Source organism: Lissotriton vulgaris, chromosome 12, assembly GCF_964263255.1.
Source record: "Lissotriton vulgaris chromosome 12, aLisVul1.2, whole genome shotgun sequence".
In the NCBI taxonomy this organism is placed as follows: domain Eukaryota; kingdom Metazoa; phylum Chordata; class Amphibia; order Caudata; family Salamandridae; genus Lissotriton; species Lissotriton vulgaris.
In genome coordinates this window covers 254,872,601-254,895,059 of record NC_141700.1, presented here as the reverse complement: position 1 = coordinate 254,895,059, position 22,459 = coordinate 254,872,601, and the positions used below count along the sequence as shown (strand labels likewise).

Genomic DNA, 22,459 nt, shown 5'->3' with positions numbered 1-22,459 from the left:
CGGGGGAAACGCAAACGGTTGTTCCCGACTCCAATCCTGCAGAAACGCGTCCGTGGCCTCCGCTAGAGGGTCCGGCCTCCAGCTGAAAAAACGCGGCAGCTGGTGGTCGAGACGGGACGCAAAGAGATCCACCGAGAAGGGACCCCAGAGGGTGTGCAGCCACCGGAAAACCTCCGGATCCAGTTTCCACTGGCTGGCGTCCCTGAGATGTCTGGTGTGCCAATCCGCCACCCGGTTGCACTGACCCGGCAGATACTCCGCCGTCAACGCAATGTGACGAGACCGGCAATAATCCCAGAAGTCCTTCGCCAAGTCCGCCAAGGCGCGGGAACGAGGACCTCCTAGATGGTTCACATAACGAACCGCCGAAATATTGTCCATCCGCAACAGGACACAGGCCATGACCGAATCTTTGGTCCAACAACGAACTGCGAAGGAGCCCGCCAGGAGCTCCAAACAATTGATATGCAATTGTTGTTCTTCTGAAGACCAGGCGCCGCCGGTGGAAAAATCCCCGCACCGGGCGCCCCAGCCCGACCTGCTGGCGTCTGACTCTATGATCAGGTCCGGAGCCGAACCGAAGATCGCCCGACCATTCCATGCCTCCATGTGAGACAGCCACCATGACATTTCCTCCTTCACTTCGTCCGTGAGGGGAACCCACTGATCGTAACTCATCCCACGGCGCAGATGTTGCGCCTTCAGGCGTTGGAGAGCCCTGTAGTGCAGCGGACCTGGGAAAATCGCCTGGATGGAGGACGAGAGAAGACCCACCACCTTGGCGATATGTCGCAGGGACGTACGATCTCTCGCGATCGTCTGCCGAAGCAGGTGTCGAATTTTTGAGACCTTCCGACCCGGCAGGCTCAAGACCGCCTGCACCGAGTCCACCACGAAACCTAAAAAGGTGATCTTCTGAGTGGGAACCAAAACCGACTTGGAGCCGTTGACTACAAACCCCAGTCTCTGGAGCAGACCGACAGCTTGTCGCAGTTGGCCTGCCAACACCTCCGGGCACTGCCCCATGAGGAGGATGTCGTCCAAGTATACCAGCATACGGACCCCCTGACTCCTGAGAAACTCCACTACCGGATGGAGAACCTTCGTGAAGCACCACGGGGCCGAAGAAAGACCGAACGGCAGTGCGGTGAACTCGAACACCTTGCCGTCCCACAGGAATTGTAGGAAACGACGAGGAGGGGGGTGGATGGGGACGACCAAGTAGGCGTCCTTGAGATCCAGTCTCACCATCCAATCCCGAGGGAGGAGTACGTCCCGAAGGAGGTGGATACCCTCCATTTTGAAATGTCGATAGACCAACCACCCATTGAATTCCTTGAGATTGATCACAGGCCGCTTGCCCCCATCCGTCTTGTCCACTAAAAAGACGTTGCTGAGGAACCCATGCGGGTGGCGCGTTGATAGGCGGATGGCCCCCTTGCGCAGCAAGTCCGAGACCTCCCCGTCTATCAACCGCGCGTCGGGCTCCGAAAAGACCATTGGGCGCGGGGGCCTCGCTTGCGTGGGCTGGTCGTAAAATTCTATGTGGAACCCTCGTACAGTTTGTAAAACCCAAGCGTCGGCAGTGAGCAATTCCCACTCCTCGTAAAAGCTTGCCAGCCGCCCCCCAATAGGAACTTGATCCAAACAAAGTACACTTACCGGGGGCATTTCCTTGTCCGGAGTTCTTCTTGAACCCTCTGCCGCCGAAGCGCTGCCCTCTGGTGGGGTAGAAGTTGGTATAGTTGGCAGAGGTCTGGTATTGACCTCTTCCGGAGCCTTGTCCTTTATTGGTCTGCTGGCCACGGCCGATCGCGCGGCCCCTACCGCGACCGGCCCCTCCGGAGAAACGCTGGTGAAATACCCTCTTAATGCTGGACTGGGCCTTATCCAGCGACGTGAACGTGTTCACGAACTTGCCCAGTTCCCAGATTAAGGGTTCGCCGAAGAGGCCTCCCTGGGCCACAGCACCCGCCTCCGACGAGGCCAGGTCCCCCAATTTTGGGTCCAATTTGATTAGGAGCGAACGCCGCCTCTCCATAGACAGGGCACAGTTGGCGTTGCCCAAGAACACAATCACCCTCTGGGCCCAATTCGAGAGCACCTCCGGGGAAATGGCGGTGCCATTTGCCTTAGCCTCCTCCGCCATATCGAGGATCTTCGTGGCGGGCCCAACCGCATCTAACAATTTGTCCTGGCAGGCCCGCCAGGACCGATCAATCCCTTTCCTGGGGTCCTTCATAAATTTTGCCAGGAAGGTGGCCATCTTGGGATCCAATTCCGGGGTCATGGCCACTTTCCCCTCCAAAGTTGGCCGAGGGCACTCCCCACGCAGGCAGCCCCTCGCTTCCTTTTCCAGGGGCTTGCGCAGCCTGCCCGCAACAAATTTCGCCACCGTCTCCCCCGGTGTCCAGGCCGCGGAGCGGGGGTGGACGATCTCGTCCGGGTCCAGCATGCCCGACTCATCTCGGGGCATCTCCTTGGCAGAGGACGCCGGGAGCCAAGATCGGGTCGACTCCCCATCGTCATCTGTGTCCGGAGAGTCGTACACTGGAGAGGCGGGGGCCGTGGACACGTCCCCCGAAGCACTAGGGTCCACCAAGGGCGCAGGGGGCACCGCCGTCGCCTTAGCCAGGAAGGCGTCCCGAAGACGCTCAAACGCGCCCCTGTCCACACCTTGGGCCTCCGATGACGGCCCTTCCTTACAAGGCCTCTTCGGGGCGGGTGGCAACCCGCCGGACGTCCCCGGGAGATCGGGGGTCGGAGGCACGTGCGCCGCTGCCAGCTTCGCGCACTCTTCTACGATGCGGGCGGAAAGGCGGTCTTCCATGGGGCCTACCACCTCCGTTACGCAGCGGTAGATGGAATTGTCCACCGCCTGGTAGAACTCGTCGTCCTGCAGATAGGGGTAGGGTTCCTCCTCGTATTCCCCTTCCATCCTGGAACCAAGGGCAATTTCGGGCACCCTGAAGGGCGGCAGTCGAGATAGAACTCGAATATGGGCAGGCCAACCGGCTGCGATCACGTTTTGGGCCAACTGAAGTGGCAGGTGGGCTGCACCAACCCCCAAGCGCGCAGACCCTCCTCGCCGGGACCGGGTCGTCGCACCCCTCAAGCGCGCTAAGCCACACTTCGAATAAAGAGGTGCACAAAGGTCACCCGAAGGTGGTTCACGCGGTCAGAGCCGCAATACATACCCCAACGGGGCGGCAAAAGAAGGAAATACAGACCCGGGGCACCGGGTGTCTGAGAGGGGTACGCGAGGGCTGGCTCATGCGCAAGCAGACTCCACGGCGCGGCCCCTGGCACTGCGGAGGCGCGCCGAAGGGTCGGCGAGACGACAGGCCGCCCCCTGGCGGTCTACGTACGCACCGCACACAATTGGGAAAGAAAGGTCGCGTAGGAACGAAGACGTTCCCGCGACCGGGGACTCTGTAAGGGAATAAACCATGCAATGAGTCCCCCAACGATCGTACACAATACAATCAGCAATATCGAAAATTGGAAAAACATGAAAAGCACTTATCTGGCTGCAGGAGCAGCGAAGAAAGAGGAGGAAGAAGATGAGAAGTCCGGTTTTATAGTGGTGATGGACAGAGTGGAAGGACTATGGACTATCATTATACAAAGAGACTCTTGGGAGTTGTTGTTTGATCTGTTGAACATTCCGTCAATGCTTTATGTTTAAAGCATTTTTTGTTATTATTATATCTTTTCCTAAGCTGCTGTGGAGTCTTTATGTTAATAAAGCGAAGGAAGATATAGCATAATCTGAAGCCTCCGGTCCTGACATAGAATTCAACTGATTTTTTCGATGACTCCACGGAATTCCGCAGAGTGAAACTCCACAAGCTCTGCCCAGGCCTAATCGGGACCCTCTGCGACCACAGAGAAACTGTATCCCTGATCCTTTTCGACCTCTCTGCTGCGTTCTATACAGTCTCCCACCACACTCTTCTCGACAAACTCCACAACATCGCCACACTGTGAAACGCCCTCAAGTGGATTGCCTCTTTCCTCTCAGGATGCACACAGAGCATCTGGTGCCTCACTTCACTTCCGTACCCAAGGACATCTTCATGCGACGTACACCAAGGGTCATCCCCCATCCCCACTCTGTTCAACATCTACATGACCCCCCTTACAGACAGTTAGAGCCCACGGACTCAACATAATTTACGCTGATGACACTTAACTGATCCTCTCGCTCACTGAGGACCCCCACAATGCCAAGACCAACTTCTGCAGTGCCATGACCGACCTAGCTAAATGGATGAGAGACAGCTGCCTAAAACTAAACTCCGACAAAACAGAAGTACTGACCTTTGGGAAAAATACCTTCGCATAGGACCATAGCTGGTGCCTAGCAGAACTTGGACAAACACCCCCTCTGACAGACCATGCACGCAACCTCTGCATCATCCTCGACAGCCAACTGACCATGAAATGACATATCAACTCAGTCGCCTCCTCATGCTTCCAGACTATCCGCATGCTCCACCAGATCTTCAGATGTTTTCCAACCAATACCAGTAACACTGTCATGCATGCCCTCGTCACCAGCCGCCTCGACCATGACAATGCTCTCGATGCCAGAATTCCCATCAGCAACCCAAAAGACTCCAAACCATTCAGATCACTGCAGCCAGAATCATTGTGAACCTCCCCAAATGAACCAGCATTATTCTTCACCTCAGATACCGCCACTGGCTACCCATCCAGAAGACATGCCAGTTCAAGATCCTCATGCATGCATACAAAGCTCTACATAAGCAAGGACCACCCTACATCAACCATCAACAAAGCTTCCACCTCCCCTCAAGATACCTATACTCCGCCTCGCTCGCTCTCGCACACACTCCGTGCATCCACCACAGGCTGCTCCTTCTCCTACATTGCCACCAAGACCTGGAGCAACCTGCCCCTCCACCTCCTAACAGCACCCTCCCTGGCGGACTTCGCACAGACCAGACTGAGGTATGACCTATGTCTAGCTCTGTCTGCATTGTGGCATTTTTATCATCTCCCATTCAAATATATGGCAAGGTTCTGGCACTGGCAGTGAAATGGGTGACCTATTAACTGGTCAATTTATTGCATGATTGTCAGGTATGAGGGCTGTTGACCGTATGGAAGGTAAAAGAAAACCACATACAAACAGAGTTCCACTCATTTTATTATTGTGTTTGTACGTGAGAATGACAACTTAGAGGACTTCCTTTGTGGGCTGTTTCCGTCGTCAACAAGAGTCTTTCTATATGTGGGGAGTCCGTTCTTATTTCCACCTTCTCCTTCAGGTTCAGTCTCAGTTTAGGGTGCAGCCCGGATACCAATAAGGAAAACAACAAACAAACAAAAAAATATCAGATCAGTGTTTAGGAAGTTAATACTTCCTTATTCAGGGAATAGGAGTGAGAGAGATTATCTCCCCCAGTCCTTCACAATGTGGAGCCCGTCGTGACCTCCCTCATTATTTTCCCCTCCCTCTCCCGTGCCCCGTGAGCCCTTGGATTGTCGCCCGTACCTTTGCAAGCCACCCTCTTCCAAGAGTGTGGCTGGGCGAAGTGCAGTCTTCGGGGCCTCCCGGCTGGAGCTTCGCATAAACAGCAGTGCCTCTTGGTTCGGCGTTCTTCTCCAGCGGGGCTCTTACGGTCTCTTCTCTGGTCCCGGTTTTGCCTTCTTCGCGAGTCCACGCCACGAGCTCTTCTCCTTTGCGGGGTTCCGGATTTCCGTTCGTTCGGAGGCTCGGCCTTCTTGTTTTGCTCATCTCCTCTCTCGATAGGCTGGTGTTAAGTGACGTCACGGGCCACGCCTCCACAGTTTCTTCCTGTGTTTTCTTAAAGAGCTCCGGACCTGCCTGCGTAGAGGGGGATATGATCACAGTGTCCGGATCAAAGGGCAGTAGAGTTTGCAGCTCATTATCGGAATCGTGACACACGTCCCCCCCGGACTTCCCCGATCAGGGGGAAAGAGGGAAACAGGATAAGTAATCCGCATTACCCTGTTCGATGCCCTTACGGTGACGTACTTCAAAATGAAAAGGCTGAAGTGCCAAGAACCAACAGAGGACCCTATCATTGGTACCCCTATTCCTTTGGAGCCAGGTAATAGGGGCATGGTTGGTATACGAGACAAAGGATCTTTCCTCTAAGTAGTACCTGAGCTTTTCTACACTCCACTTCAGGGCCAGACATTCCTTCTCTATGGTGGGATACGCTGTTTCTCTAGGGAAAAGTTTTCCACTGATATACAGGATAGGGCGTTCTAACCCCTCGTTATCTAGTTGAGAAAGGACTGCTCCTATCCCCACCCCTGAGGCATCTGTCTGAAGAATTAATGGTTTTTGAAAATTCGGAGTGAGTAATACAGGTGATGTGGTTAAAGAAGTCTTCGAAGCCCTGAAGGCCTGGATTTCTTGTTCAGAGGGGTTCTTGATGCAATTAGCTGTAGTGGTCTTTTTGAGTAGGTCAGTAAGGGGGGCAGCTGTCTGAGAGAACAGGGGAATGAACCGCCTATAATAGCCGACAAGGCCAAGGAAAGCCCTCATCTCTTTCTTTGTAGTGGGAAACGGAGTGTCTTGGATGGCCCTCACCTTTTCTGTTTGTGGTTCAATGAGTCCTTTTCCCAACAAGTACCCTAGATATTTGACCTTCTGAAAGGCAAGTTTAGATTTCTTGGCGTTAATGTGAAGGTTGGCGCCCTCAGTTCAGAAAATATGGCTGGAAGGTGGGTCTGATGTTCTTCCCACGTTTTGCTGAATACAACAATATCGTCCAGATAGGCTGACGAATACCAGAGTGGCTTTTTAGGAAGTTGTCCATAAGTCTCTGAAAGCTAGCGGGCGCACCATGAAGACCGAAGGGTAACACTGTAAAATGAAACAGGCCATCAGGAGTTGAAAACGCAGTTTTTCCTTGGTCTGCCGAGTGGAGAGGAATCTGCCAGTAGCGCTTGGTGAGGTCGATGGTGTATATATATCGAGTCTCACCCAGGCGCTCAATCAACTCATCCACTCTGGGAAGGGGATACCCATCTTGTTTAGAGATACGGTTTATAGCTATGAAATCAATACAAAAACGGGTGCTTCCATCAGGGTTTGGAACAAGAACGATTGGTGTACACCAGTTGCTCCTGGAGGGTACTATTACACCCATTGCTAGCATTTCCTCCACCTGTCTCCGTTATGCCATGCGACAGGCCTCGGGACCCGATAGGGTTTTTGCTTAACTATGACACCGTCAGGGGTAGGTATTGAATGAGTAGTTATGGAGGTTCTGCCAGGTTGATTGGAAATAAAAAAAGAAAACGAGAGGAGAAAAGCCTGTAATTCTGCTTTCTCCTTTGTATTTCATTCGGGACTGCATACGGTCTCATTGACCGTGCTTTGTGTTTGGGTAACAAAGGAAACGTTACAAGGCTTTTTGGGGGTGGTACCAAACCATTTTTTAAATATGTTAACATGATACATTTTGGTCTTTTTTGAGGAAAGACGTTGTAGGTAGGTGGTCTTTCCGATTTTTCTTATGATTTCAAAAGGACAATGCCATTCTTTCCTTAGTTTGTGTGAGGAGTAAGGAAGGAGGACCAACACCCAATCGCCAACCTGAAAAACCCTAAACTTTGTTCCTTTATCATATTGTTGTTTGTGCTGTCTTTGTGCTCTTTCTATATTGTCTTGGGCTAAAGTTCTCAGTTTGTGAAGTCTCACTTTCACCTCATTCGCGTAATCTAGTAGAGTTTGGGCTTCAGAAACACCCTGTTCTTCCCAACTCTCTTTCGTGATCTCTAGGAGGGTACGTGGTCGCCTCCCGAATAAGAGCTCAAATGGGGAGACACCCAAACTGGACTGAACTGTGCTTCGCAGAACGAATAATGCCAGAGGAAGAAGCTGATCCCAATTTCTCCCATCCCCAGACAAGAGTTTTTTTAACGTGAGTTTTAAATTACCGTTATACCGCTCTACCAGACCGTCTGTTTGGGGATGGTATACTGATGTTTTTATGTGTTTGATATCTAATTGTTTGCACACCTCCTTCATGAGACGGGTCACGAAATGCATGCCCTGGTCCGTAATTATTTCTTTTGGAAATCCCATTCTTGAAAATACCTCGATCAGCTTCTGTGATATGGTTGTGGTAGTGGTTGCTCCTAAGGGAGGGCCTTCAGGGTATCGGGTAGCATAATCTACGATCATAAGGATGTATTGATGTCCTTTAGCTGACTTGGGAAGGGGTCCTATTAAGTCCATCTCAATACGTTCAAAGGAACGTCCTATAATGGGTAGAGGCTATAAAGGAGCCTTTGGAGGGATGAATGGGTTTCTTTTCTGACATTTGTCACATTCCTAGAAATACTTTTTTATCTGTAGATAAATGCCAGGCCAGTAGAAGTGGTCTAGGATTGCTTTACTAGTTTTCTCAGCCCCCACATGTCCTGCTAATAAATGGGAATGGGCATAAAAAAGGATTTGATCCCTAAAACATGTAGGTACTAATAACTGGGGTTCGGCCCCTTCCTCTGGCGATTCGATATAGGAGCCCTTTTCGCTCTTCAAAGGAAGGATAGCGTCTCTTTTGGCTTTACCTTGTTCCCTGTGCTCTCTGCCATGCATATTTAAGAGTTGTATAATTTAATTGGGCCTCCCTGACATTCTTATCCATAGCCCAGGGTTCTGCAGTTAGTAGGGTGTCATGAGGATTTTCTGACGGAGTTCCGGGTTTATGGGCATTGGCTAAGAAGAAAGGAAAACAGGGATTGTCTACCCCTACAATCAATGGCTCAGGAAGGAATGGAAGAACCCCTACAGTAATAGTGGTCTGTGTGCCTGTCTAAGTGCATACCGATAATTGGGCTACAATATAATCCCTAACACCCCCATGGACACAGCGTATGCGAACGGTTTTCCCTGGTTTGATGTTGGAGATAGGGACCAGATCCTCCGGGGCTACTGAGTGCTTGCACCCTGAATCAAGGAGGGCTTTTATTTCCTTGTTATCCACCATAAGACTTGCATAGTACATAGGTCCCATTTCTTATGCACATAGAACCGATAGGGGAGCGTAACTGACGTCCACAGGCTCGTCCTCGGCCCTCTCTCGTTTCTTCCTACAAAAGCGGGCTATGTGGCCCCATTCGCCACACTCAAAACACTGGGGGCTAGAAGCCACATGATTATCAGGTCTCTCAGGTCTGGACCTTAGAGATTCTGAGTGGCTCTTAGCGGGTTTCCTCTCAAACCTTGTGGACAGGGATCCTTTCTGGGGTCTCTCCGATTCTTTGGAGGTACCACGGCCTTGGGCACGAGTAAAAGAGGTAGCCATTTTGGTGGCTTAATCAACAGAGAGATTTGAGTGTTGTTGAAGCCACCTTTGAGTATTAGAGGGTAGGATTTCCAAATATTGCTCGAGCTAGATCTTGTTCATAACGTCCTCTAGGTTAGACTCCTGTGGCTTCAGCCTGCGATCAGCAGCGTCCTTCATCTTGTAAAAAAGTGTTTTGGGGGTATCATTTACAGTTCCTCGTTCTTGCCTGAACCTGAGGCGGAGTGCCTCTTTGTCAATCTCGAGGCCTCTAGGATATATTGTTTCACAACTCCGTAAGCAGCTGTGCCATCTCGGTTAATTGTCTGGTAAGCTGCCTGAGCCTCTGCTGTGAGCAGTGGCGCCAAATAAAAAGGCCAGCGATCGCTGGGCCATCCACTGGCTCTAGCTGCTCTTTCAAAGTTCAGAAAGTAAGCTATGGGTTCTTCTCCAGGTACATATTTTTGAAGCAGAACGACTGTACCTGGTGGGTTAGGGCCTCTACCTTGTCCCAGGCCCATCAGAAGTTGGTTCTGCCCTTCTGCCAATTTGGTCATATGGTCTGCCTGAGTCTGTATGGCTGCGGTAAAGGCCGCCCTGTCCAAGTCAGCCTGGTTGGTGCTTCTCTCAATGGCCTATTCTAATTTGGTTTGGCCTTCCTTTAATTGGTACATGAGAATCTCCAATGTGTATCTATGGAGACTGTGCCCGCATTCTCCACCACTTGTCAGGTATGAGGGCTTTTGACCTTATGGAAGATAAAAGAAAACCACATAGAAACAGAGTTCCACTTGTTTTATTATTGTGTTTGTTCGTGAGAATGACAACTTAGAGGCCTTCTTGTTTTGCTAGTCTCCTCTCCCGATAGGCTGGTATTGAGTGACGTCACGGGCCACGCCTCCACAGTTTCTTCCTGCGTTTTCTTAAAGAGCTCCCGACCTGCCTGCGTAGAGGGGGATACGATCACAGTGTCCGGATCAAAGGGCAGTAGAGTTTGCAGTTCATTATCGGAATCGCGACAATGATCCCGACACTTTGTGATGTATGTAGGTCAGGATTTGGTAGGACTGTTTGTTTACATTAGATCCTAATTTGGACAGTAACCATTTGTACCTTTTAAACAAATTAGTAAACTCTCAATTCTTAAATGTTACAAAACCATATTACCAAAGACAAAAGTTTCCTTTCTTTGTGAATCCTATCCATGTGTTACCCATACTTGTATCTCTATAACACAGTAAGGGTACAGCAAGCATATTTTTACATAAATTACAAATGAACCTAAATATTACAATGTCTCCTTCATAAAAGTTTCATACATTTCTATTGTTGTCTTCAAAGTTTAAATACAGTGATCTATAAATATTTACTCAACCTCCAATCCTCTCCTCCCATTACGCGCCCCCCCCCCCCCCCAAAAACACCTGTGATCGCTAATGGAAGCATGTTCCCACTGTGCATCAACTGACTTATGCCTATTAGGATAACTGTGTTCATTGTGCAGTTCAAGTTGTACCAAATTCCGTTTCTGTCTTTCCCTCTCGCTCTACCCCCCTAATTTCCCTTTGTACACCTCGGCCTTTGCAGGCCTCACCCGTATGTATGTCACTACTTCCTATCGAGACACACCCCAGCCTTCTATTCAAAACAACTTTCTGACCAACCACCCCAGAGGGACAGGACCACCCTTTAAATGTACACCGAAAATAATTTATTTAAACGTGGTTGGTAAGTTGACTACTTGTTGGTTTATGAAAGGCACCTGGGAATTATTTAGATGGACCATGAAGGCGAACGCTTGGCAGAATCCTTTGCTTTTGACTGAAAATGTGTTATTTGTTCATTCATTTTCTCCATACTAATCAACGCACAATTGGCTCTAGGACAACAAAGAATGCACACATAATTAATATTCCAGTTAGTATTTCTTGTTTCTTCACTAAGCGTCTAGAATAATTTAATGAGTTATAAAGGTTACTTATCACAAATATGTTTTCTTTTGTAACAATTAGTGTAGGTCAACAACGATGTCACAAGCAGTTAATTACATTTTCTTTTTAACACTTTTTTTCTCCCCCTTTTCACATTTTTAAGTTAATGAAGATTATAAAGTAATTAGAAATTATCATTTTTTTTCAAAAAGATGCAAACAGATGGTTGTGCATAATCAGAAGGTGGATGTAATCACGTTCATGGCAGCCAGTTGCTATATTATCCTAATAATTAGTAGTATACAAAACAAACCAGTTTATTGAAAATACGTTTTAAAGTTTATGAAATTATGAAACTTCATTTGTTAAAACCCGGTTCTTGTTCTACTTTTAAGATGCAAATATAACTACTAGCAACACGTAAAATGTTGTAAAAATTTAAAAAGTTTCAAATTATATATAAACAGGCCTAAAGAAGTGTAAGAACAAGTGAAAGACTTAATAAATGTAATTGATTCTCTGAGAGTATGTAGTCACTATTGTGCTGTTAGTTAATTTAGTGTGATTTCAAAGGTATTATGGGCCGGATCATACACACCCGCAGGTTTTTTTAATACTGGTAATATTGGGAGCCTGCAGTACACCTATTTAGATTAGCCCTTCAAGAAAGTTTGTTTTACTGGATGAGGCATGAGCTGTGTTTGGACTAGTTCATCTTTATGGATCGGATTCATGGCAGCAGGGGGCTACACTGTGTTTTGTGCCGAGCTACAATGTGTAACCTGATGGCAGCAATTAAAGGAAGTGGGCAGTTGGGCTGGATTTGTGTTAAGGCGTATGTCGTCCTGTTCCCAGGCTACAGAAACACAACACAGGTCTTCTTCACCAGTGGTTTATTAGTAGAGAAGTTGGGGAAGACCGCACCACTAACATCAAATCCAGCAAAGTCCCAGCCACTACTGCCCTAGTGCCCCAGGGATGAGAGTTCTCCATGGCCTATTAAGGTTCTGCATGACATTTCTATGACAGTACTCAGGACATTATCCACAGCCTTTGTTTGATGGATTTCTTTTAAAATCTTTGAGAATTTGTGCAATTTCTTATGCTGTGAGTGCCAACCCTTTTGGCATGGGTTGTGCGTTGGTACAAGACATCAAGTTCAGAGGCACCATCAGATTTGCATTAAATCTGTTCTTGTTTCTGTAATGCTCCTGTAGGCTAAGGTAATCGGTGAAGATAGGCTATGGGTTTAGAGCGCAAGAAAGAAGGAGGCTGTGTATCGTAACAGGTATGCACGGTTTGAAAAACAAAGTTAAGAGAATCTAGCACCAACTAAATGATGTTGTATTTTACCTCCACCATACATACTTAACTCCCTTAAAACCTAACTCCCTTAAAACCTAACAACATACATTCTGAGAGATCTTCCGCTTGCCTGAGATGTGGTACACTAGATGCCTCATTCACCTACATGACATAGTACTGCGGCGCAGTAACTAAACTTTTGCAGGATGTAGAGATAAAAATGCAGCAACTGACCGGTATCACGATAATGATCTTGGTTAAACACTGTCTGGTGAGGATTTTGCAGAGGCCCAAGAACTGTAAGATTCTACATAAATTTGGAATATTGGAACTGGTCCTAACGAAGTGCTTTACACTAGCTCTGCTTCCAGGCATCCATGGTAAGGTTATGGAGAAGAGCTATGACTGAATAGGCGTTGGCATAGGAATCACACATGAGGGTGGTGAGAAAGGATAAGAGGGCCTAGGAAGCCATAGGAGATTGTGCCAATTTGTTTTGGTCTTTGTCAGACAAGCAGGGAGATGATTCCCCTTGGTGATCCGGGTTGAATCTTTAGCTTTGGGTGAGGATGCGGCCAATATAGGCAGTGGGTCTCTTGAGCAAAATAAGTTTTATTGAGAAAGTGGGGAGAAGGGTGTTTTCGGAAGAAATGAGGTTTCAATTGGTGATTGCAAACATACTGATAGTGACAATATGGACCATGACTTCTAAACTGTAGCACAATTGATATCTGAATGATTATCTCTTCCAAGGATGTTGCCTTTGATTTGCACTACTCTATTTTTTAAAAGAATAAAGAGAGATGTTAAAAAACAACTAAACGGCGTTGCATGCTGAATAATGCCTTCGGGCATGCACTGTCAGACTCTGATAATACTGTCTTGAGTATGACTTGGCTCACTTGGATATGAAGGGTTGGCTCTCATGACTGGGTTAAGTAGTGCATGGTGCTGGGAAAATATTGTCGTAGAATGAGCTAAGATTCCTGAGTGAAGGAAGAGTGTGGTTATCTTAGTGTGCTCTGTAATTGAAAGTCAGTGCATGGCTGTGCTTTGGCTGATGCATGAAGCAGGTCTAGCTCTGCCTAATGTATTGCAAGGGTCTATCTCCACCCAAGATGGAATCCAACCAAAATAAAGACAAGGGTCTCAAAATAGTTGATGTATCACACCAAACAATCAAATGAGCCCTTCGCTGGCAAGTTTCACACCAACCTTTGCGATACCCTGAGTATGTAGTTTTAACTCTACCTACTGCCAGTCAGTACTGCCAATCAGTCAGGAAAGAAAAATAACATGGTAGACATAGGGTTCACCTCTGAGCAGTAATTGCTTGTTTTCCTGCTATGACGCAGTAGGCCTCTTTCTTTCTGCACAGATGGAGCGGCTTCAAGCAGAGAATGCAGCAGAATGGGGTAAGCGTGAGCGGCTAGAGACAGAGAAGTTAAACTTGGAGCGAGAAAACAAGAAACTTCGTGCCCAGATAGAGGACTTGGAGGAGGTGCTGGCACGGAAACGCCGTCAGACCGCTAGTGCATTGGACACAGACCTCAAGACAATACAGACTGAGCTCTTTGAGAAGAACAAGGTGAGTGGTAACCCATGAAGCCCTGCATTTACGAACCCGCCCCCAGGGCAATGGGAGAAAGCATCACCCGGAGAGCTGGGAATATGGGGAAAATGACTGACATGGTAGACCTAAGCCATGACCAATGAATAAACTTACTGAAAGGTAGGCTTTCTAGAGGGGAGGGTGTCCTAACTGACAAAAAACAAATTTGCAAAGGATATGAATGAACATTTCAAAACTTTGGAACCTTCTGTGTGTGAGTAATAACATGTGAAAACCTATTAGATGTAGCTCTGTTGCTTTGAGATCTCTTTAATGGTGGATCACTCTTTGGGTGGGACACAGAATAGTGGATGTTCTTGCTTTCACATTATAAATAACATGGACCCTTTGTTCTCCCGGTTGGATCTTTTTTAATACTTTCAAATGCTTGTTAGAATTAGTATCCCGGGCCAATTCTCTAATTCATTTGGTACCAAAGCTCAGCTGACCAGAACATGTCTTGGATTTATGAAAATTCCAGCCTCCAAACATCATCTTAAATTTACTACCGGGATTCTGATAATTGATGCAAGCCTGTAATCCAGAATTAGAAAAGTGCCATAAAAATCTAGTCAGGTAGCTAGGTTATGTAGACAACCAATTCCTGTGCTGGGATGCTAATTAGAAATTGGTCAAATATCTCATGATTTTTTGTAATTAAGACCTACATTTCAAGGTTGAATGAACCAGTATGATCAAATCAGTTGATTCTTTTGGAAATGAGGATACAGGTTCTAAGGAATAATTAACATACAGCCCTCTAGGAGGAAGTATAATTCAATAGTCCAACTATTCAAAGGGATAGCTTAAAATGCATTTCACTTCTTACCTGAAAATTCACAATTAAACACAACTCCATATTTGAGTAGAAGGCTTTTATGAGAAAACACTTGTGCCACAGATAGAGTTGCGCTGCAAGGAAGGAGTTACGGAGCTCATTGTGATGACAAGGCTTCTTATACAAAAAATAGCCTGTTGAAAGGGACTGGCAATGCTTTGTGGAGCTTCTGGATGGATCAAGAGGAATGTCAAATGAGCGATCACATGAGCCTCATCATACACAAATGTGGTCACAAGAGTTCCTCTTTGATACTTTCAGTGTGGCCTTTGTACCTTCTTAAGCTTTCTCAGTAAAAAATATATCTAAATGTACGATCTAGGCGATTCTGCTGGTCAGTTTTAAATGCTATTAGTTTTTCTCTGTTTCAACTGGACAGTCAAATGGTATTTTAGGAACTCCTCATTTGTGCCATTAGTGTCAATACATTTTGTAGATATGTTTGGTTTTACAGCTTGAATCTTTTCTGGATTCACTATGCTGTGCATTATTCTGCCATCTAGTGGTTGGGCCTGGAATGTAGTATTTCTTCTTTTTTGTTTTGTTGCTGTTGGTGGGCGTCGACGACGTAGTACCATTTGGCGCCCTTCTATGACGTCAACTGGTTTCCTCCGGAACCTCCCACCTTTGGTAGCCATCTTCAGATTCTTTTTTTTTTTCGCCGTTGGGTATGGATCGATACGGGGAAGCTCCCAAGATTGGAGAGAAAAATCGTGGAAAATCAGAGAAAAATCGGTAGAACAGTATCCTCCACTTTCAACTTTAAACCTAAGATGACCGCAGTTCGACGAGGGGAAGAAATCTAAAATTTCACTTGCAATGGGAGAATGCACATACAGGGGGCTCCCTGGGCACGGTAATGGACAAGACACCGTTCAAGTTCTATAAGAAATGCCACCACAAATACGCACAAAAGGATCAGCACCCCGTTGTAACCTGTGCCTGCCGCTGGTCATCAAAGCAACGACTGTAGCGCCTGCTCAGTCTTCACCCCGAAGACGATGAGGGTAAGAAAAAAGGCAGCGACGAGCCAATTACAACCTGCATGGCCAAGGACCACCGCCATCACTGCGAGACCTGGACCTCCCCAGTGAGGAGGAAGATAACGTCGCCGAAGGACCAGAAGTTGACGAGGAAAGAGAAGTCTTAGTCGTGGAAGCTGAGAAGATGGCTTCGAAGGAGGTAAGAGAGTCTTTGACCTTGAAAAAACTAGAAGTCTAAAAAAATCTGACTCTAGACCTCCAAAGTGATCCTCAGCGTCGAAGGATTCGGCGACCGTAACTGCATCCGAACAAAAACAGACCGTAGGATCCTTGGATAAGGACTCCGGAACAGCCAAGGTCTTTGAAAAAACTAAGACGTCGAAAGACAGGCTGGAAAAGGACGCCTCAGTGTCGAAGAAAGAGAGACCGAAACAAACCTCGACGAACGGTTCGGCGTCGTCAGCCGGAAAACGGAAATTCTCGACCCCACAACACACAAGGCTGAGATTGAGAAAAAGAGAAGAAGGCTCGATGACGAAATGGCGAATATCCTTCAATGCAAAAAGACTTCGAAAAAAAGCTTGAAGCAATTCAGGATACCACAGAAAACAAGGGAAACTGAAGCCGAAAAGGTTGCAGAAGAACCAATAACGCCAAGAACCCCCGAACAGATCGAAGAAGAAGAGGAAGGTTCATTCTTCTTCGGGGAAGACGTAGAAGAAGATGATCAAGTATACGCAGAATCATCGAACTCAAAGAATCGAGAGCTCCAATGGCAAGATCTCTGCACTGAATCACCTGAGGAGGCGGTGGAATCCTATCCTTCGAGGCCATCACTTCCAGATGACATTGGCATGCATAATCAGGTGATTAAAAAGGCTTCAGAAATGTATGGGGTTCAGCTCAAGGAAAAAAAAACCTCAGTCCTCTTTTTTTATTAGAGACACTGATGCCTACACAATCAACAAATCAATTCCTATCAATGCTGCCTAGTATCTTAGAGCAGGGGAAAGAGGCATTCAAAGAGCCTGGCTATAACACCAAGGGCAGAGAAAAAGTATAAACACTCCTCTAAAGACCCTATAAAACATCAGGGGATCAGTGCCAGCTGACTCTATCATTGCCTCAACTGCAAGAAAAAGAGCAAATGTACTTGCTACACTAGGACCACCTCCAGACAAGGAAAGCAAGACGATGGACCTCGTAGGAAGGAAGGTGGAGAGAAACGCAGCTAATCAGTGGCACTTAGCAAATTAAAATTCATTGCTATACAGGCATGCGTACCAACATTGGGAGGAGGTAGGAGAACTGTTGCAAAACCTACCAGAACAATTCCAGAAAAGAGCTAGCCACCTGGTGGAAGAGGGAAAAAACATTGCTAATACATGTTTAATATCAGCCCGTGTTGCTGCTTAAATGTCTAGCAGGCAAATGATGAGTGACATATGGAAAGGAGGAGCGCATGGCTTAGAATCTCAGGCTTAAAGCGAGCAGGGCAAAGCCAAATCATTAATTCACCATTCAATGGAGAATAATTGTTTGGAACGGTGGTTGATGAAAAGTTAAATCGACTAAAGAAGAATACCGAAACCGCAAGATACATGGGGGCTCTGCAGTTCAGAGGCATGCTTAGAAGCACACCATCAAGAAGACCAGCTGGAAGAGGTACACACCAACCTACTACCTCACATCAAGGTTAGCAGCAGACATACCAAGCTGGAAACCAGGGCACACAACAGGGACAGCAACAAAGCTGGCCATATCAAGGAAGGGGATCCTTTCAATGGGGCATCCGTAGCAGAGGCCAGCCACAAAGAGGTGGACAACAAACTGTAGTATTCTCCTCTTACTACATATCTCATGTTATTCTTCTCCCTAGCTGCTCAGCCTGTGTGTGTGTTCTAAATGGAACGTTGAGTGTGTGTTGAGTATGTGTGGAAGGTTTGAGTGACTGAGAGAGAGTGACAGTTGGATGGATGGGGCTGAGCAGCTAGCAGGCTGCTCCCGGTAGGACTGTGATGGGACTTATCTAAGACCTTGATGGACTATTTACCTGCATTATCTTTACTACAATCAACCTACATTGACTACATCATACTGGTGTCATCTCGGATTACTACACAAACCTCTACCAGTGACTGCACTCACAAGGTGGTGCACTCACAAGGAGGTACACTCTCAAACAACAGCAGTGAGAGTACGCACAAAAAAGAAGCAGTTACCAAAACAAGAGAAACCCAGTTTACAGTTCCTCCAACATACCACTCCAGGAGGAGGCAGACTAGGACTTTACCAACAAAAATGGAAAGAAATAACCACAGACAAGTGGATTCTAAACATAATACAGTACGGTTACTGTATAGTTAACAAAACAACCTCCACACAGGAGGCCAAAGCACAGCAGACATTCAAAAGAAGAATTATCTTACCTAGTCAAAAAGGTGAAAGAACTTCAGGAAAAACATGCAATAGGACATGTACCGCACAGAGAAAAGAACAACAGAGTATATTCAACATACTTCCTAATTCCCAAGGTGGATATAACATTACGGCCAATATTAGACCTAAGGTTTCTAAACAAGTTTATAAAGGCGCAAAGATTCAAGATGACTACACTGCAAGAGGTTTTACCTCAGTTGGAAAAGGGAGATTACATGGCAACAATAGACTTTAAAAGGATGCGCATTTACACATCCCAATAAACCGAAAACACAAAACAATGTTAAGATTTGTCGTGAACAAACAACACTACCAATTCAAAGTACTTGCTTTCAGTCTAAAAGCTAAGTCTTAGCTTATTCTGTATATTTCTCAAGGGAACCAGCTTTACTTTTGGGTCTAATACCCCACTTCCCTTGACCAACTCAAGGGGTTCCTCTCTCTTCTAATAATAGTCTAAAATCAGCACCAAGGGTGTTCCCCAAGCGCCTGGCAGCAGTAGCAGCACATCTCAGAAGGCAAGGAATTCATGTTTACCCCTACTTAGACGACTAGTTAATAAGAGCAAACTCATACAGCCTATGCAAATAGCATATACAAAAAGTGATAGAGACACTAGTTCAGCTGGGTTTCTCCATACACTGGGAAAAATCATCAATAGAACCGGAATGCAAGAAGGTGTTCTTGGGCGCAAAGATAAACACTATGTTAGGGAAAGCATTTCCCAGCAAGAAAAGGAGATCAGCTCTATTGAAGGAGACTCATCTATACCAGAAGGGGCATCATCGGACAGTGAGGACAGTGAAGAAATTACTTGGAATGATGGTCTCATGCACTCATTTAGTTTCCAACATTCGTCTACACATGAGACCATTTCAAGGATGGCTCCAGACACAATGGTCACAGGCTACAGGGAGTTGGGAGGATCTAGTGGTTGTCACCAACAGAGTTCATCAGACGATAGCATGGTGGAACGAAGTACACATAGCACAGGGAAGACTTTGCACACCTCCAACTCCAACAATGACCTTAGCAATAGATGCGTCCCTAGTAGGATGGGGAGCACGCATGGGCAATCTCAAAGTAAGGGGACAGATCCGCAATTAATGCAAAGGTGGTGTCAAGATTTCACATAAATCGGAGTATATAAATACCAAGTTTCTTTCAAAACTCTAAGAACAAATCGGAAAGAGCTTTGCACACACTTGACGCAAGAAGAGCGGTCATGTATCACGTGGAAAAAACTAAAGAATACAGAAAAACTAAACAGTTGTTTGTATCCTTCGCAAAAGCTTTTCTGGAAAGACCAGTAACCAAGAGCCCCATCGCAAAGTGGATAGCACAAGCAATACAATTGTGCCCCAAACAAGCAGGATACACTTTACAAGGGGCGCCACTGGTGCATTCAACAAAGAAGAAAGGAGCAACTATTGCATTTCTTGCTAACACTCCAATCGAAGAGATTTGAATGGCTGCAACATGCTCTTCTGTACACACATTCACCAAACATTACTGTGTGGACATTCAAATGAACAAGGAAGCACAAGTAGGACAAAAGGACTTACAGCATCTATTTACAAACCAAAGGTCATCTTCCACCCAGCCACCACAAGACAAGCAAGCTGCTACAAAGTCTATGCACGGCATAGTGAATGCAGAAAAGATTAAGCTGTAAAACGAATAGCTTGAAGAATGTTCTGGATTCACTAGCGAACCCACTCTCCTCCGCCAAGGAAGAGAACTATAAGGAGGAGAGAATAGAGAAAAGACACATAAAAACAAAAGTCAGAAGAAGACTACCAAAGATGGGTGCTTCCGGAGGAAGGTCGTCGACGTAACAGAAGGGCACCAAATGGTACTACGTCATCGACGCCCACCAACAGCAAAAAAAAAAGAGAAGAAATACTACAATTCCATCCCAACCACTAAATGGTGGAAAAATGCACAGCATAGTGAATCCAGAAAGTTCTTCAAGCTGTAAAACTACACCAACCGGTAAGAAACTATTTGTTTTCAAGTCCTCGTGCAGCACTTTTCTTGATTCATACCTGCTTTCATTCAGTATTTCTATCGATTGCGGTGCACTCTCTGTCTTTGGTTTGACAACTGTAATTTCGCTGGGGCGACTCATCGACCACAGCCAGCATGGACCCTCTCCCTTCCAGGTGTTACTTCAGTCCTAAGACTGTCCCCCACACCATGTCCGCTCAGAGATGAAATGGACACTCTTTTGTTTCTGTCCTCTGTATCACTCCAGTACCCTCGCACCAATCTCCACCAGAGTTTACCGCTCCTTTAAGTTCAAGAAGACTTTACGTGAGCATCGAGGACGGCGTCTCAAAATGTCTCAAAGAGCACGGGCGATACACCAGACCTTTTCGGACATGAGGACCTCAAAGAAGAGCATCGCGCACAGGCTTCGGATGAAGGGACCTTCTCCCCTGATGACAGCTCTGGCTCCAAAGTTGAGATGCAAGATCTACCTCATTCTCAACCAGCTGTGAGTGCTATACCCCCATCACCTCAACATCTACCCCAGCACACCACTACAAAGGCTCCACCTCCCATTCCAGACCGACCTAAACACATTGGTGTGCCACCGCTGCCCTCTGGTCATGGTTGGCACAGACCTTCATCTATGGACACACCCAGCCCTAGCTTGGCGCTGAAGAAATCATCAAAGCCAACTCTTTCAAAGCTGACCACTTCCTCTTTGGAGACGGGTTGAGCTTTGAAGCTGAAACTTCCGGCATCGGCCACTGCTGGATAAAGGGGAAGGATGGTTTTTAGGATGTCAGAGAGCGGGCGCACTGCCAGTATAGAAGCACTGTAGGACCAATAGAGTGTGGTGCAACTGGGCGAGTGGATAACCATATAACCACTCAAAGAGAAGTGAGCAAGCTCACCAATCCACAATAACACTGAACAGCAAGCCCTATGCACACACTTGATGAGTAGAAATGGAAACAGTGTCCTGATGTAAGAATTCAAACTTGCAGAGAAACAGCAGTAATGTGCAATTTACTATACATAAGTGATTGAATGTCAATAAAGAAGTCTTGGTCTCCTTGCTTTATTCCAACACAGCATGTGAACAACCAGCCGACACGTGTTTCATCGCATCTTGCGAATCTTCAGGGCTTCATTGGTTGTGTATTGTACCGAATGGCCGCTCTTCCGGTGATACTTCCGACCCGGAAGGGTCCAAGACCATTCAAACGTTGTTGGGAAAAGAGGTATATCCGCTTGTAAGCGTAGTGCGCTGTTATGGGTTGCCCGGGGGAAGGTGTACTTCTCGATCACTTTGTGTCTTAAATTTCGATGTATCTCGATTTTTGGGAATGATTCCGTAGCCTGTTCCGGACTCGGTGTCTGTAGGCGTCTTGCTGCTTTCCTCTTCTCCCGGGTCTCCTCGTTCGAAGTGCGAACGAGAAGTACACCTTCCCCCGGGCAACCCATAACAGCGCACTACGCTTACAAGCGGATATACCTCTTTTCCCAACAACGTTTGAATGGTCTTGGACCCTTCCGGGTCGGAAGTATCACCGGAAGAGCGGCCATACGGTACAATACACAACCAATGAAGCCCTGAAGATTCGCAAGATGCGATGAAACACGTGTCGGCTGGTTGTTCACATGCTGTGTTGGAATAAAGCAAGGAGACCAAGACTTCTTTATTGACATTCAATCACTTATGTATAGTAAATTGCACATTACTGCTGTTTCTCTGCAAGTTTGAATTCTTACATCAGGACACTGTTTCCATTTCTACTCATCAAGTGTGTGCATAGGGCTTGCTGTTCAGTGTTATCGGCCACTGCTGGCACTGAAACCTGCCCCAGTATAGGTGAAGTCTTCCGGCATCAGAGCCAAGAAGGTCAGTGCTCAGCAAACATATACATGGATCGGGCACCATGGAACCCCTGCTTCAAAGACTGCACGAAGATATATACTCTTGGCAGAAACATTGTCTGAACCATCCAGACACAGGCTGGTTAATCACTTGACCTTCATACACTGGTGCTCAACCCTCCAAAAGACAGCTGTCTTTT

General features: G+C 46.9%; 1 protein-coding gene across 4 annotated transcripts in view; it reads left to right on the top strand.

Annotated features, from left to right (window-relative positions):
- Positions 1-22,459, top strand: part of CCDC102A (coiled-coil domain containing 102A) — a 360,110-nt gene that overhangs the window by 255,203 nt on the left and 82,448 nt on the right. For all 4 annotated transcript variants that reach the window (XM_086947789.1, XM_086947790.1, XM_086947788.1 and 1 more), the window contains exon 6: positions 13,914-14,123. In XM_086947789.1, coding sequence (XP_086803915.1) covers positions 13,914-14,123 — 210 coding nt within the window. The remainder of the gene's footprint in view (positions 1-13,913; positions 14,124-22,459) is intronic.